This window comes from Oreochromis niloticus, linkage group LG18 (assembly GCF_001858045.2).
Source record: "Oreochromis niloticus isolate F11D_XX linkage group LG18, O_niloticus_UMD_NMBU, whole genome shotgun sequence".
Taxonomy (NCBI): domain Eukaryota; kingdom Metazoa; phylum Chordata; class Actinopteri; order Cichliformes; family Cichlidae; genus Oreochromis; species Oreochromis niloticus.
The window spans coordinates 7,245,222-7,262,909 of record NC_031982.2 but is presented as its reverse complement, the minus strand read 5'-3'; the positions used below and the strand labels follow the sequence as shown (position 1 = coordinate 7,262,909).

General features: G+C 37.9%; 1 protein-coding gene across 1 annotated transcript; it reads right to left on the bottom strand.

Moving 5' to 3' along the window:
- Positions 1-1,483: 1,483 nt before the first annotated feature.
- Positions 1,484-13,550, bottom strand: LOC100697833 (serine/threonine-protein kinase OSR1). The gene is made up of 17 exons (XM_003457443.5): positions 13,321-13,550; positions 12,374-12,486; positions 10,918-11,026; positions 9,864-10,005; positions 9,046-9,101; positions 8,834-8,943; positions 8,605-8,706; positions 8,257-8,390; positions 8,053-8,101; positions 7,883-7,948; positions 7,572-7,694; positions 6,569-6,604; positions 6,267-6,416; positions 5,736-5,838; positions 5,571-5,639; positions 4,832-4,896; positions 1,484-4,673 (listed from the first exon to the last, which is right to left on the bottom strand). The coding sequence occupies exons 1-17, from the start codon at positions 13,388-13,390 to the stop codon at positions 4,599-4,601; spliced, it is 1,572 nt and encodes a 523-aa protein (XP_003457491.1). The 5' UTR covers positions 13,391-13,550; the 3' UTR covers positions 1,484-4,598.
- Between the last annotated feature and the right edge of the window lie 4,138 nt (positions 13,551-17,688).

The window sequence follows — 17,688 nt, the reverse complement described above, 5'->3', positions numbered from 1 at the left end:
GGAGGTAACTCACATTTCTAAAACTGAAAATATTTTAAGTAGGAAAACCCATTACATGCAGACATTTTTGATGATTTTTAAATGAACATTTGATTTGCACTTGCTTTGGGTATCAAACTTTCGTATAAAGAAATTAATTGATAAAAAAAAGGTGGGATAACACCTACTGAGCACATTTATCTGTCTTCGACTGGCATCCCTCTGAGCCACTTATCTACCAACGCTCTTTTTACTATTAGGAAACGGCTGCTACCTCAGGACAGTGGGACACTGGTACCGATTGTAGTTTCTCTGGGTAATGAATGATTTTTATTCATTTCTTCATGGGACCAGTTTCTACAAACAGCTGCAGTCATTAATCAATCATTCAAAAATTATTTATTAAACTCTTAAGTGTTCAAATTTTTCCAGTTCCAAGTTAGAAACGACAAAAACACCTAAAAACAAACAAAAACAACAAAACAGAATTTTAACTAGTTGGTTTTTTTGGCTGTTTTCAGTCATACTCCTATGACAAAAGTGTACCATTATTATATTTTTTCTTTTTATTCACTACTGGTCTCTTTATATGATTAAAACATGGGAACACAAAATCCTGAAACCATCATGATGTTTTGCATTGATAAGGGAATCAGAAAAACACACTTAACTCATTCTTTGTTTTGTGTGAATATGGATCAACTAATAATTACTTTCTACAGATATTTTTAAAATTAAATTTAGCACTGTTTAACATTTTTGTTTCATTTCTACTTCCATTTATCGTGTCTAAAGGTTTTGAACTGGTGACAAGCTGCTGCATGTGGGAAATGCACCGAAGAGATAATAAAATGTGAAAAAGATAGAACACCTGCTGAAGGTCCCATCCTCACATTGAGGAACACGTTGAGCTGCTCCTCTGTGGTCAGGTTACGACCCGCACTCAAGATCCAGTCTGTGCTGCAGTGACTCTGGAGCTGACTGGATAAAATGAAAACTACAATACGAAACTTCATGTAACCAAAAGGAGTAAGCTTTGGAGGAGACCAGCTTTCACATTCAAAGAATTGAACAAAACAAACAAGCAAAAAGATCAAAGCTGGAAAGAAAGAACATTTCATTTTACTTAAAATAATAATAATAATAATAAAATGCTGGGAGCTTTTCCAATCAGAATCATGATCTGATGGCAATCTGATCTTGTGCCAATCACATTTTGCTTTTCCAAGATGTGCTCTATATATTCTCTCTAGGCTCCTCTCGTTCATTGGTTTATGTTTACTCAATCATTTTATTAGTATTGTTTCAGTCATTACATTATATGAAACATTATATGAAACATGGCATAACATGGCAATGTCTAAGTTGGTGTGTGAAACAGGGGTGTAGGAACTCATCCCCTCCCCCCACTCATTGTTAACAGTTCTATTTTGGTGGGTGTGACTGCATGAAAACCTAGTGCTACTAAAAGGCAGGACACTTTAAATAAAAGCATTAACGCTCATTGAATACCATCATGTGACTTTATTCAACAACTAAAATAAAATAAAAAACAAAAACAACAACAACAAAAAAAAAAACCAATCAGCTTGCATGTGCTGAAATTTTACTGACAATGTATCAAACTGGTAAATCACCATTGCATCTCATCACAAATACTCTTCAAACTAAGCATGGGTGGATGTACACATTTTATGATTAAGCGTATATTTTTTTAAAAATATAGGTATTGATCTGTAAAACAAAAAGTTCATACGTACTTACCAATCAATTGATTAAAAATAATACTAATCATCAAGTGGCCTCATAAGAGGCAGAATGACTTTTTTTAAAGTAAACTATAAGGAAGATGTTTAGAAAGTCTTTGATAAGCAACCATTTAATGACCAAATCACACATACACACAGAGGGAAGGGTAACCTGTGCCACTCATCGTCTAGTTAAAATTATCTATCAATCAGCCTGTAACTGGCTTCCGTGAGGAAACACTACATATCATGACATCAAAGCAGAGTGTGATTTCAAGCCCAATGTAATTTTAAAAAAATCTGCATGTTAACATATGAACCAATGGAATAATCCACACATGATTAGTGATGCTCCGGCAAAGGCCAACAGTGGAAAACACTACAAAACAAACTGAATTCTGCGTACTGAACATGATGAGTCTCAATCTGTTTGCCTTTAATCAATATTTACAAGTAATATGTTCCTTTAATCTGACATATACACTTCAACAATCAATGCAACGACATCATTACATACAAACCTCATGTTTGTGCGACAGTGCGTGGAGTTGCCATCATATGTACAGTTACAAAATGTTAACATACACCATTTACATCAGTCCTTGCACTAAGAGCTGTGTCACAGCCCTCTGCACATGGTACAAAACCACCACAGAGCTACACTGGGAGTGATGAGTGACTTGGTGTTCATAAAGCAAAGACACTACAGTACTGAAACAACTTGCCCAGTGACGACAAAAGTTTCCAATGATTTTTAAAAGGTTGCTATATCCAGTGTTGGGAATATTTTTGGTGGCGGTCAGGTTTTTTGGTTTGTTTTTTGGTTTTTTTGTAGAGCTTTTGATAAAATTTGTCCGTATTCCTGCTGCCCCTAAACACGAGTGACTTAGTGAAGTTTGTTCAATTCAAGTCATGCTCACAGCTAGCAAGGCTGTAACAATAAACACGCTGGCCAAAGAATTTTGGGGAAAAAACCAAAAACAAACCAAGATAATGCTGTCATTGATTTATTGTGTTTTGGCAAATGAGTAAGACTCAAAATACGAGTGTAGGGAAGTATAAAGAATCTGCAAAATAACTGAGCAAAGCTGCAATTATTTACATCACAATTGTGTATTATTAAAACATTACCAGTATTATGGTGACACCTTTATCGCACATTCTAACATGTTTTTAACAAGTGTATCAACCATGCTCACCTTCTCAGTGTGTTTGTGATGAGTGTTCGTGTTAAAACATTAAGTACCAGACAAACTGAAACTTGGACCAGATAATGAAACAAGAGGAAAGGACCAGGAGCAGAGCGGCCAAGGAGTCCTTAATACCTGTGCCAAATTTAGTGACAATCCAATGTAATAGTGGTCTGAGATCATTTAAACAAAACAAGAATGCCAAGCAGCTGCTTTGTAAACTCGCGTGCCAATCGAGATGATGCCAAAACATTTGACCAAGAAATAAGAAAATAAAAACTTTGAGGACCACGAGTGTGTACAGAATATATAAGAATATACATGTAGTAAATTTCATGCCAGCCACTGATGAAGCAGCAATGCCATCAATCAGTGCTTGAAAGCAGAATCCCATTCATCTCCATTGTACTGGGGTGGAGGCAAATAAGCCAATAGCTATCTGAATGGCTAGCTTTCTTCCCCTTCTAAGCTGTATTTCACTTTGGAAGATGTTCACTTTTTGAGTATGCGCACCTTTACAGAAGTTCATCAGCACTCAAAACCAGCATCTGGGATTTGTAAGAGCTGTTAAATCAGCTATTGTGAGATTCGATGATATCTTAAAGGGAAATAAAAAAAACGAAGCAGTCATTACCCGTGTCTGTGGATATGTTAAATCTTACAATGGGCTCTTAGCGATGTCAGTTTGGCTGGTTGACTCGTTATGAACTCCTTATGAGGTACGAAAAAAAGAACGAAAATGTATCCAACATAAATGAAATGATTAGTAACCAGTGACCACATACCGTGAAAAAAGAAAACAGCTATTGCATAGTACAAGAACATCAGGCATTCCCTCAACCTGTGAAAATAATGTGTCTTTAATACCCTGGGATAAATGCCAACTGACCAAGTGTGGTACTGTGAGAGGTGGTGTGGGACAGAGGGGCTACAGCTGATTTAAGCAGTGCAGTTAGAGCTTAAAATCCTTGGTTACGTTTTGACAAAACCACCACAGATACTGCGGAGGAGAGAACTGATCACACTGCTGGACCCTTTTTGACATAACAGGTAAAAGTTCATCGGAATTTATGGACTTTAAAAAAAACAACAACAAAAAAAAAACCCTATGCTACGACAGATATCTGTATCGATATTACGGGGATTTTCTTAGGCGTACATGTGAAATACACAGAGTACACAAACTTCCACCAGTTACACTGGTAAAGTCTAAAGTAACTAAGGCTGAACTTGATTTTTAATTTCAATGTATCATAAAGTGCCACACAAAGGTGGCACGACACTTCAGAGTTTTGTGGCACAGTTAATTGTTTGTTTGTTTTTATAAAACAATAAAAGGCAATCGTTTCCAGTACTGGCAGGAGACGGCTTGGATTGTGCTTGTGTATGAAGACAAAGAATGGAAACAAAGAAATTAGGAACTGATATCTGATTGCATCTCTTCCCCCTCGTATAAGCGCACTGTAAACTTTTCAAGTTTGACTCCTGTGATGAACTGAACCCCCTCAATGTGGTCCTCATGCATGCTGCAGTAGTGTTACACTCCTACCAGGCTTATGCCTCCTTCTCTTCATCATTTCCTCCCCCTCCTCCCTTTGGCAGAAGTGGTTTTTGGAATTGACTACAATGCAGCTGTGCCATACCATTTATTTCTGTCCTTTGTATCTGGCTCTGGTTAGACTTAACTGATACTGAGCTGCGCAAATCCAATGAGTTTAATATCATCGGGAATTTCAGACTCTTCCACTCCAGACGCCTGGAAAAATAAAAATAAAAAAATCACTAACTGTTGTTAGTAAATATTTGAGAAGAAACACTGACCCCATAAAAACTGTGATAATCAATGAATATGCGACACATTTGTACCAGAAAGTCACAGCATTACTTCATAAATAACTCAGTTTGTGTGCTCACCAGTTTAAAGGTCACATTTTTGTTACTGTGTGGATCATCAACAATCTTTTGCAAATTGGCAGCAACTGTAAAGACAGGAAAGTTAGAAAGCTGTGAGCAGACTAAGGCTACATTCACACTGCAGACCTCAGTGCTCAATTCTGATTTATTGCTCAGCTCAGATTTTCCTTAAGGATGTGGCTAATGTCTTTTACCCACGTGTGCAAAGGAACAGCAAAGACATACACATCATTCTGCTGCATCGAAGGAAACACACGTGGGTCACCGGAACCAGCATTCACAATTTAATTTGGATGTGTAATAGAAGCCTATGAAGTTGTGAGCAGATGACAACGATGACAAGCATAAAGACAGACACCCTATAAATGTTAACGGCGTTTGTGAATAATGGAAGTAGTTAGATTGTTTCCTAAATGTTGATTTTATTGAAAAGATCTAAAACTATGTGAGCAACCGATCTGGAACAACATGAAAAAACTCAACAGATTTACATTCTGCACTGTGAACTTTGCATCCAGCTGCTGCGATGCCCAACATCTAAACTGAGAACTCAACACTGAGGCTGCAAGAAGCTTTACAATACTGATGAGCATTAAAGCACTTAGGTCAATTGCAAGACTTGATACCGTGTTTAAAGAAAGAATTTAAGGAATTAAATGCAAAACAATCAGAATTATTGAAATATTATTTTAGCAACAGCAATAACATCACAACATGTAGGGCTCTCTGTCGTACTCACCAATGACTAAGTCCCTTCCATCAACCAGACCAGCTGAGACCAACTCCTGAGAAACTCCATCAGCAGAGTCTGAGGACACGAGTGAAAAGATAAACCACAAACAGAGTTAAGAGACTGGAGTGGAATAGCATGAGAGAGAAGAAAGAGCTTTGTGAACATTTCTACCTCTGCCAGGCATGAACTCAAATCTGATGTCATTGAGCTCCTTCTTGGAATTCCTCAGTCTCAGGACGAGACTGATGGGAACGCTGGACAAGGCAGCTGGATCCTATCGAAGGAAAATAGTAAAGGACTTATGTTTGGGAACACATGTCTTTGTTCTCGAGTTATCGCATTCACAAGCTTGGGTGTCCACATCACTCGCACAGCAGGGTGACCACAATTCCCCATCCAAAACTCCGCTTAAAATGCGTTGGTCTGGAGAAAACTCCACTGTGTATCTTTAAAACGCATGTAATGCCAAACAAAATGGGATTTACAGTCACAAAGCAATATACCAGTGAAAATATCAAAAACAGCAGGGGTGAGGGAAACAAAACAAACTATGCTTCTAACAGGGAACTTATTCTTGAGAATTTAAGTGTAATTACTTCATGAACGAGTACTGTTGTGGATGCCTTCCCCACAAATACGCCACCAAAAATTCATTTGTCATTTCCCAAAAGCTCTGAGTGTAACTTTTTAGGTGACTGTTACCTGAACAGCAGGAACGTGTGAAGGGCTCGCTGTCTGAGCGGGAGCCTGTGGTGCCACGTCTTCTCCTGTTGGACCTGTATTCGCAGATCTCTCATGTGCCACGCCAGGCGGCTGCAGATGTGCACTGGAGCCATCTGCTGGTGGGAAAAGCTACGAGATACCAACAAAATTAATCAGTAGTCACTTTTACATAAATGCAAATCAAATATTGGGGGGGGCATAAGACAGTCATACAGATTGCTCTATAAAAGGATTACAATAAATCAAGATTTGCAGGTCGTGTCCACTACCAGAGGACTTACCTCCATATTCTGGGGCCCGTCCTTCACTCTTGGTGACTGCAGAATGGACATGACAGATTATCAGGATTAAACACATGCAATTCTCCCTTAAGCCCCCCGATGTATGCACCAATTGAATCCCACACCCAGACAACAGTATAGTGGAAAATAATTTAAACAGGTGATCTGAGCAGGTGCTAGTGTTTTAATGTCTGAGTGTGTCACATTGAGAGCTGAACTGCTTCAACTGCAAAAAGTTAAAGTTGACATTATGTTATGCAAATAACAGAAATCTGACCCAACTCAGCATGAATGGAAAGTCTCAAAAAGCTTTTTAACTAACTGCTGTTGATCTAAAATGAAGACAGACTGCATGAGTGGCTTACTACTTAGTTTTGAATACAAGAACATTGTAATGAAATATAGAAGTGCTGGCCCAATCAGGTGCAGCTCAGTGTTTCAACAGTTGTGGGAGGCCATAAGAATGACCTCTCCATCATCTATCATGATAATGTCAGGTAGCTTCAAATGTCCACAGATGAGAAGAGATGAAATTCCTTGAATCCAAAAATGACCCACGGATATATTCAGCATGAATTGTGACATGCCAATTATAATTCCAGCTCCTCTTTTATTTTATTTTTTTTAATTTGTCATTTTTGGGGGGTAAAAATCACAATCACTCAGATTAAAAAACATGAACCCCAACACAAACTACAGTTCTATACACTAACTGCATCTTTACTTGCTGGAAGTTGGAACACTATGGGCTAAGAAAACCCCCGCTATTCTTAGGTCGGACAAAGTTCTGAAATCCAGAGTTTCTGAGGTCTAACCTAAACATGAATTAAAGTGACAATAAGCAGAGGGGCTCACTAGCACTGCACTCCTGCTGGGCTAAACATATGCTCAAACTAACAGTAGAGCAGCACCATCTGCTGGCCAAAGGACGCTGTGCACTGAGAAATAGCAACCATATAAAATAACCTGGACTATCAGATGGCGCAGGCATGCAGGGTCTTACCCGCAGAGCTGCTACAGCAGCTTTGCCCTCCTCGCTCTCCTCATCCAGCTCGTCATCGCTCCACTCCCAGCCACCATCCTCCGTTTTGTGGAGACGCCCGCTTGAGCCAGGCACACGACGCACCTACACAGCGCAGTGAAGACAAGTAACAGTGACTCATTCGTCCTCTCTAGGAATTTCCCAGCAATCATTAGGCAGAGCGTTAGGAAAACTGGGACACACCCTGGACGAGACAGCACACCTTGTCTTGATAAGAGCAATGCACAGAAATACTGGTGAGCATGGATTCAGTGCATGAGTAAATTATGTACCTTTTTAGATCGCTCTGTTATTGTTGGACCCTTATACAGGAGCTTCTCATGTAGGAACTCATTGTTCTGGAACACAAAGGCAACCATTTCTTACAGGATCTATAAATACTCTCTTTGAAACCTGCAGCAATATTTTCAGCTTATTTTTATATCAGTGATGCATGGCTCACCTTGGCTTTTGTGAAGAATTTGTGCTTCAGCAACTCGGCAGCAGTTGGCCTAAATAGGAAAGAAACACAAGGCTCTTCATTATATTTGTTCAGCAACAGGGGAATCTAATAAGCAGAAAAATCAGCACAAATTGGGTCTGGAACTTTGCTCAAAAAAAAAAAAGAAAAAGAAAAAAGAAAAGAAAGAAGGTTTTGCAGAGTAACCTTTTTTCAGGATCTTTCTGTAAACACAGAGAGAGCATCTTCCTGAACGATTTTCCGTACTTCTTCACCATTTCCTTATCTGTAATACCCGTCTCCAGGCAGGGAGGGTCGTTTTGCAAAGTCAGCATCAGCACCTACAGACAGGCAGAGATCAGCCTGAGCTGGTGGACAGACTAAAAAGTGAAGATATCCTTACAATGGTGATGTTAAACGTTGCTAAATCACAAATACAGTCCTGCAGTTTACACAGAATCAAACCTCTCCACACTATAAATGGTCTGAGCTTTGAGCTTTTTACGTGGAACAAAGAAGCTGTTTGGATCACTTTAAACTCGTGCACATATTTACCTTCATTGGTGGGTATTTGTGATATGGTGCTGCCCCAGTCGCCAGTTCAATAGCAGTTATCCCAAAACTCCAGATGTCAGCTTTGAAGTCATAGCCACGGACCTGCAGATCGAAAACAGAGCCGAGTGATCAAAGTGCTCGAGTTGTCCTTTTATATCCAAGCTTGAAGCACTACAGAGAAACTGGAGAGAGAGAGGAAGAACAGGGATAAAGCAAGCGAGGCTTATACCTGCTCCATGACTTCTGGGGCCATCCAGCACGGCGTCCCCACAAACGTCTTCCGAACCTTGTTCCTCGTCATGTCTCCACCTGTTGCTAGAAAGGAACTCACACCAAAGTCTGGTGTTTTGAGTGCATGAAACACAACAAATAGGAGATGATGAAAAACTGCCTCAAGTGCCACAAACCACAGTAAATGCAGACAAAGCAGAAACACTTTACCAGCTATCTGCACAGAGCCATCATCCCCGAGAAGAATATTTCCAGCCTTTAGATCACTGTGCATGAAGCAAAGGAGGATTAAATCACAGACTACAATTAGAAGGCCACAAAGAGTGGCTCTCCTCCGACACAGATGTGGCTCGGCTCCAGGAATAAATAACACTCCGAATATATTTTACTATTCCACAGAAACATGATAAAGCTTCACCTTTGATCAGTTTCATTTTAATCCACCTGATTTCTGTTTGTATGCTTTACACCGAGTGGAAATATGCGCAAACAACTTGAATGGGTCACCCTGAGCCCAGCCTCTCCGCTGCCATTCTTTTGTCTACTCAGATACGGTTCAGTCACATTAAAGATCTAATGTGACTGAATAATCATTCACTCTTAAAATATCAGAAAATCTAATCTCTCATTATTATTATTAGATTTATCTAATTAAATACATAATAGATTGCTGTGAATGCTCCTTTGACATTATTTTTTTGTAAATGGGACTGTTAATTTACAACAAGTACAGTTGTCACACAACCAGGCATAGAGGATATAGAGCCCTTTCTTTTCACTGGTGATCCACAGTGTTCCAGGGAGGAACTTTTATGTAAAACAAACCTCCTCAATTATGCAGCTTCACTGTATTAAATATTGAAGGAGTGAGGTCTAGTTCAAACCGCACACTCATATGCAGAGATGAAAGGCCCAGAGCCTGACTGAGTTGAGACGGCAGTGTACGATGGGACATGTGAGCTACAGAGAGTGCAAACACTGTGTACAGTAATCACAAAGCTGCTGCGCGATAAATCAGCACAACCTACCGATGAATCTGCCCGTTTTTGTGGAGGTACTCGAGCCCCTCCAAGACTTCTTTCAGAATGGTGGCGATACAGGCCTCATCCAACACACCGGTCTTATGCTCACCGCGAGAGATGATGTGCTTGATGATGTCCAGCACCGAGCCTGAGAAAGAGTGAGTGAGCGTAAGGAAGAGAGAAAGACAGGCAGAGGCTTGTCACAAGACATGCTCGCAGCACATGGAGAGAGTTTCCAAGATGGCAGTTGGTTAAAAGAACATCAAGTGGAATTCAACCGAAGGCTTATACTGTAAACAAACCCCGCAGCTGTGCCCTGTTCCCAAACTAAACAAAATACAACCTGCCAGAACCCCGCAGAGTACAGCAGCAACATGCACAACAACCAGTGGAATGAAGTAGTGGCACATTTGTTGCCACTTGGTGGAATAGATGTGCAAACATTTACATATGCAAAAGACAGCAGTGGCAAAAACTGTAGACAGTAAATTCCCTGACAACATAGTGCAATATGAAATTATGAACTTGTACAAAAGAGGGCGTAACCTCGATGGGGAAACCATCAATCAGTCGGTTAAAGCTGGTTTTAGACTCCACACAGAAGCACATATTTTAGAAAATGATCGTATGAGCAAAATAAGACCGACAGCCGGTCTGCACAAAGACTGACTCACCATTACTATCAACACAGTGTGGTATAACATAGCTACAATCTCCCTCTCTATGCTAAATGATGGAGCATGTGTTCTGCAGAAAAGATGCAGAACACATTATAAGGTTTAAACAGCGAGTGTTAAATCAGTAAATGCAAAAATCCAGACTACTTAATTATTATACAGGCAATCAGTAGTGGATATATCACAGTGTGAAGTGTGTTCTCACAGAAATTATAGTGAAATTAAAGAAGCCCATAATATAAAGCTCAAGAACTGGTTTTGTGGGAAGTTAATCTCAACATTCATTCCAAGTTCAAACTTGAGCTTCTTAGTAATACAAGAAGACAGGTTAGCCAAGAGCAGGTCAAATTAGAAACAGGTTTCATCAGCGTAACAGCACTTACCACCACTGAGCAGCTTCATCACCAGCCACAGCTCATCCTTCACCACAAAGGAGGTATAATAAGACACAATGTTTGGATGGTGGCACTGGCTCATAGCCTGAATCTCTTTCTGCACACAGAAGAAAAATGTGGGATAAAAGGTCACCCAGGAAGCATCGACTGTGGCCTATCAAGCCAAGCACTAACTGAAGCTTTATGTTGAACTTAAAAAGACAAACTCGATCTCAGTCACAGGATTTGATCTTTTTGAATATTTAATAAGAGCTGGCTCCAAGTAAGATCGAAATGCAACAGCTTAATGTGTGCTCTTCCTCAAAGACAAAAACTCCCCTATTAAAAAAAGCAAAACCTGAAAACTTCAGCTTCAACATTATTACAAAGCCACCAAGCAAAGACATTTTTAACACAGCATTTAGAAATAAGAGGATTCAGGAGCTTGGCATTATATAAGAACGGAGTAGGAAGTTCTTGAAGATAGTGAAATGAAATGAAATATTTACAGCAGAGAGCATACACTGCTATGATGATCCTTAAGAAGAATTAATCGACTGGGGATATCTCATGATTATGATCTTTAAGTTCAACAAAATAAACACTCTAAAATACTTTAAAGTGGTTGGAAAAGCTCCTTAGATGTATCATGTGTGACAGATCCAGCTGATAACATGTTTAGAGTCTATTTAAGATCCTGGATGAATTCTTACTTTCAGGTAAGTGATTAATCCAAAAAGCAAACCTGTTACATGGCAATAATGGCTTTTACTGGAGTTTGCACTATTGTTATTAAGTATATTGACTTATGAGGTATTGAATTCACAGGATTAAACTAAAGCTAACTTTCACTGATTATTTTTGTCTATTATTCCTCCTCTCAAAGAAAATGTAAAGGCCATTTATGTTTAAAAAGAATTTTATTTCATATATATATACACATATTTACACACACACACACACACACACACACACACATTATTACCTGTTTTCCAACCTTTTTTCAGCTAACTGCTTAATCAATCTCTTTTTTGGTAAACCAGTGGGTGAGAAGAGTGTATAAAAGTAAAAACCAAACACACACACACACACACATCTCACAGAGGGCGCACGATAGAGTATAACTATGTAACGTTTTACTCTTAATGTTTATTTTCCATAGTTCATGTTAAATATCATGTCATCGGGAAAGTTATAACTTGTGTGTAGGAAACTAATCTCATCTGAGCATCTCCATCAACAGAAAATATGTGTAAGTGCATACTAGAGAAAACACTGTTGCAGAGGAACATACTTATCCACACTTAGTCTGTCTTAATGTCATTTATTTTGGGGGGTTTTCCCCCCCACAAACTCAAGCATTTAATAACTTCTGTGTGAAGTATTTCATCTGGCCTTGATCAGAAACACTCTCAGCAAAACACAAACATGAATTTCTGCACTACCTTCCGCTGTAGTTTCTTACCAGAAGCTCATCCATGCTAGTCTGACACTTTTCCAGGTTGATGCGTTTGATGGCCACCTTCTCCTTTCTCGGCTTGCAGTAAGCTGCCTGGACAACTGCAGTGGCTCCACTTCCTGAAGAGACCAATAATAAAATAGTTCAGCTATCCCATTGTGGAGCGGTCTCTGATACTCATTTAGCATATGACCGCTGTACTGGGTCTTACAAGTACAAAGTAAAGACATGTTTCTCACACTGGAGACTAGTCTCTCTCTGTAGACTGTAGTCTTTGCTGCTCTCTAACAGACATAAGAAAGCTCCACCACTGCACACTTTTTTGGAATTTTTTTAATCATTTTCTTATTTATACTTAAGTCACACTGTAAATATGTTCTTAATCTTTGTGTGTTCTTATTCTTGTTCTTAACCGGGACCTGAGTTCAAATTTAGTTTCACCTCATGTGAATACATGCATTGGCATGCCAATAAAACCCTTGAATAAAGTCATTAACTATAAGAAGCAGGATCAACCCAAATTCAGCAGCGTTGTGAAAATGAGCCCAAGTCTTCTGATCAAAGTCATGTTCCAGTTATTTGAACTTGTGTAAAGTATGACTGGTTCACTACATGCCTCACACCTTGGGCAAAAGAGCACCACCCATTCTAACAACGGACGAATCTGGACGTACTTAAAGCTAAACTGCTTTAGCTAGCCGTTTAGCTTCGTGCCGTATGGCAGGAATGCAACCTTACTTTATGCCTCCTGCTAGCAGGGACAGTTAATCAGTTTGCCCTTCTACGGGAAAACTTCTGAGCTGTTAGCGTTGCCGCATTGTAGCTATGGGTCGTAATTGGACTTCTGCTAGCTGCAGACATTCAATGCTACTTGGCTAATAGCAGCTGACAGCCGACGACGGTGTAAGCCAGGGAACGCTACAATGCTAACATTAGCAAGCTAAGCTTCTCACCTATCACCTCATTGAGTTCATAGTCATCCTTGTCGATGGACCAGGGCTGAGAGGACTGGTCATCTGCCATGGTCGTGATCTAAATGGTATAAACAGAGCTTCTGAATTAAAAAAAGAGACGCCTGTTAGCTTTGTGATTACTCCATTCGGGTTCGATGAAGCTTGCTACTGCTCCGCTGACAACTCCTGCCGCCGCTCCTGTCAACACAACTTTACGCGCGACTGACGAATGGCGTGACGTATGAAGAGAGAGGAGGGACGAAGAAGGCGCCATCTTGAGTGGGTCAAGCTATAAAACTTTAAGGACTTTAAGTTAAACAAAGGCAAAGGGTATAGTTTTCTTAAAAAGATTTTAAATGAAAATGGGTTTAGTATGCTTACGGATATTATATTTCTTTCTTTCAATTTTACCCGCACATTTAGAATAGTTTTCAGGTATGGGCGGCAGGGGGTGCTAATGAGGGGATGTTTAATTAATTATAGTGAAGATAACTCACTCCCATTGTCGTGATTAGGTCGTGATAAATAGCAGGACATAGGGTGTATTTTGTTTTGTTTTGGTTTTTTTTTTAGGTTATTTGAGTAATTTATGTTACTTCAATGAAATACAGTGCAGTAAAAATAGTTTTTTTTGCTTTAAAAAGTTGTATCAAGTTGTTCCACCCAACTGTGCTAATAACTCCTAAGAAACTGACCGTGTTTTTTTCTAAAACGCCGAACTGACTCAGCAAAAAGCCATTGAATAAACCTGCCAAAACACAATAATATCACAAATGACTCAAATAAATTTAAGCTGTTACTTGTAGAACGACTTTACATATCTTCTTTAAGTAATTTAAAAACAACACCAAAAAAGTGTTTAGCATACCACTGAACCTTGGTGAGAAGATAATCCCATCTCATAATTTAAACAGAAGCACCATTCTGTTAATGACAACAGTTAACTGTATGTGCTGTTTCCATTTCTATAACCTGCTATATTTTTAATTTTCAATAACAGCTCACAGGTAAAGTATTACACAACTGGAGGGGGAAAAATGATTTATATAAGCCATGTAAATTCAGATTATTATTGTATTAACGTTTTACGAATGTCTATTGGTGTATTGCCAACCTTATAGGATTATAATGCCTCTTTTAACTTCAGTTCATAGATATCCTAAATAGGGAGGAGACAATGAGTTCCTCTTGCTCATCTCTCTAGCAGTAAATTAATAATAATAGGATTTATTCCATTTTATTGACTGCATCTTTGTTCTTACACTGCAAATTCCTTGTAGCTTGACAAGATTTATTGTCTTAAATTTAGCCAGATTATCTTGTCCATCTTGTTTTGAACATTACAAGCTAGTTTCCAGTCTCATGTGTTAGATGATTAAACTTGTTTCAAGTATATATTACTTTTTTTTTCTTATTTAGTCTGTATATCTAAAAATGAACCATTTTACATTTATTTCAAGCAAAAATAGCTTTTAGATAGAGTGTAAAACAAAAATTATCTCAAAATAAGAAACATTCACCTTTTTCCTTGAAATAAGAAAGTCACTCATTGGAAGGTATTTATTTCAGGTTTTTAAAGAAAGGACATCTTCAAGGTTATATTTTGTCATAACATAGACACTGTTTCTGAAATTGACTGGGTAATATGACGTAAAATCAAGTAGGTTTTCAACATCAGTCAGTTCAGTTGCTTGGGCAAGGTTGGGAATTGCAATTTCATAGGCAAGAAAGTCTTTGTTGAAACCCAAGGTTTCATACACCTGGTATTCAAAACAATAAAATACACTATTAACAATAAAAATGTTTTTTACAAGTCCAAAGATAGGGTTTAAACCATTTGCTGAAATGAGTATAAGAGACCTGTCACAGATGTATTTGTTTCCATGTAAAATAAGCCACTTTACTCTAACGGCATGATGTATAGCATCTTCAATCCCCCAAAAATCTACAACCTTTGATTGCAAATGGTCCATATTAGAAACCTCTGATATAGGACCTAGTTCTTTCTCATTTACAAATATCGGATGCTCAGTTCCTGCTTCACTTTGACAACACTCCAGCAGCTGATTGTGGTTTACAAGAGACTTGCACACATTCTTAAAGTTTAATTTGGATGACCATTGTTTAAAAAAACTGTGTTTAGACTCGAATCTCATGCACATATGACGTATTACAGGTCCCAGGGCAATAATTTGAGAGGGAAGATGCAGCATGTAATTTTGCTTTGGGATTACATTTTTTTCTGGGAACAGTTGCCTGAATTGTTTAAGATGATCTTCTATCATTTTTTTTAGTTTGGACACAGTTTGTAAAGACACAACTGGGGCAAAAAGTATTTTAACAATTTCAATTAAATCCAAAATAAACTGGATAAAGGGATTTTTCTCTACAACACTGTACAATAAGAATGGCAAAAACTTCTGTTTTGTTTTTTGTTTTTTCAATCTGGGTCTTATTTCTAAAATGGAAAATGTTCATTTACTCACCCAGACAAGTTTTGTGGTATTTGGTGTCATTCGGAAGAAATTTGAATCTTTGTGGTCTTCCTATGTCACTCGTCAGTTTTAATGGGGCAATGGCGAAACCTCTAAGGCTGTTGAAATGTTGAAACCACTTAAACAAACTCATAATGTTGGACCTGTACTGTTCAATTGTATCTTTATTATCTGCAGGTTATTGTTAAAGTGGACAAATAAAGATGGACACTTAGCTCTGTTTCAGTTTTGTTTTGTCCTTAATCAGCAATATAATCTTAAAGTAGTGTTTAGCTTAATTTAAAAAGAAGAAATATCTTTAAAATGATTTAATGTACCAGTTTTTAGATTATTTGCCTTGATTTGTTCGTTAGAATAAGTGTTTTATGCCTATTTTCAGATTTAATTTCTTCAACATTTTACTTAGAACAAGTGGTTAAAGCTTATTTTTAGGTTTCAAGCCATGATTGGTTGCCTGGAATAAGTGTAAAAGACTTATTTTTTAGCTTTATTATCTTTATTTGTGGCCTACAATAAGTGGTTAAAGCTTATTTTAAGTTTCAATTGTTCTGATTTGTTGCCTGGAATAAGTGTAAAAGACTTATTTTTTAGCTTTATTATTTTTATTTGTGGCCTACAATAAGTGGTTAAAGCTTATTTTAAGTTTCAATTGTTCTGATTTGTTGCCTGGAATAAGTGTAAAAGACTTATTTTTTAGCTTTATTATTTTTATTTGTGGCCTACAATAAGTGGTTAAAGCTTATTTTAAGTTTCAATGTTCTGATTTGTTGCCTGGAATGAGTGTAAAAGGCTTATTTTTAGCTTTATTTAAATCTAGATATTGTTCTTATTTCAAGAAATCTTATTGAGAAAAAAACACTTACCCCATGGGCAGATAATTTCATTTGTTTTAAGCAAATCTTCACCAAAAATAAGTGTATTTTTCTAGTATTAAGGAGGTGGGTTTTTGCAGTGTAATTTGACCTGCTTTGAACAAAACAGTAAAAGCACACTAGGTTGAAGTAAGACGCACATTTTGTAGTCCATTGTCTCGATATTGTAGTTTAAACATAGCTCACATTCAAGTCAAGTCAAGTCAGCTTTATTTGTATGGCACGTTTACAGAGGCACAATGTAATCAAATAAAAGAAAGAATTAAGCTACATGAGGTAAAAAACATTACAAAACATCCATATGTATACACACAAGCAAACTCTTATATACAAGTATATATGTACATATATATACATGCATATATGTATATACACACACACACACAGGACATGAATACATGTATATATATACACACATGCATATGTCATCAAGTTAGATAAAAGACCAAAATAACTAAGACTGAATAAACGTGGTTTCAAAGAGATCCAAAGGCCTTTGAAAATAGGTTGGTTTTCAAATTTGAGTTGAAGGTTTCCAAAGAAGAGAATTTTATAAATGAGGGAAGACTGTTTGACATTCAGAGTCAGATTTTCTCTTACAGAGGTCTCCTTTTCTAAGTCCTTATTAATTCCCCTTCACACCTTTCCTTGACCTTGTGATGTTTTCCACCAAGCTCACGTCAAAGTGATTAGAAAAAGGATGCAGGCATTTTAGATATTTTATCATGCGTTGGGTTTCAGCGACATTCCAGAGGCATGTTTTTGTAAATGCCACAATTAAATAATGATGTAATGAGTGGCCAGGTGGCATTCAGTTAAAGTGATTTGCAAAAAGCAGGGTTGTTCAGTTGACATCAATGGGTTATCTTTGTAAAATTCCACATGTTAAATGTTGATTCAACAATGTATAATTTTGGTCTAAAACCTTCTTGGAATAAAGATGAAGTAAAATATTTTAAATTAATTACAGTTCTTATGTAGCTGTATAATCTAATGGCCAA

What these genes read in the sequence shown, in the direction of transcription:
- LOC100697833 (XM_003457443.5), bottom strand. Translation starts at nt 13,390, where the DNA reads ATGGCAGATGACCAGTCCTCTCAGCCCTGGTCCATCGACAAGGATGAC. An exon ending in TGAACTCAATGAGGTGATAG is followed by an intron (nt 12,487 to 13,320) that starts GTGAGAAGCTTA and finishes TGGTCTCTTCAG; the next exon opens with GAAGTGGAGCCACTGCAGTT. An exon ending in CAGAAAGATCCTGAAAAAAG is followed by an intron (nt 8,102 to 8,256) that starts GTTACTCTGCAA and finishes TTTCCTATTTAG; the next exon opens with GCCAACTGCTGCCGAGTTGC.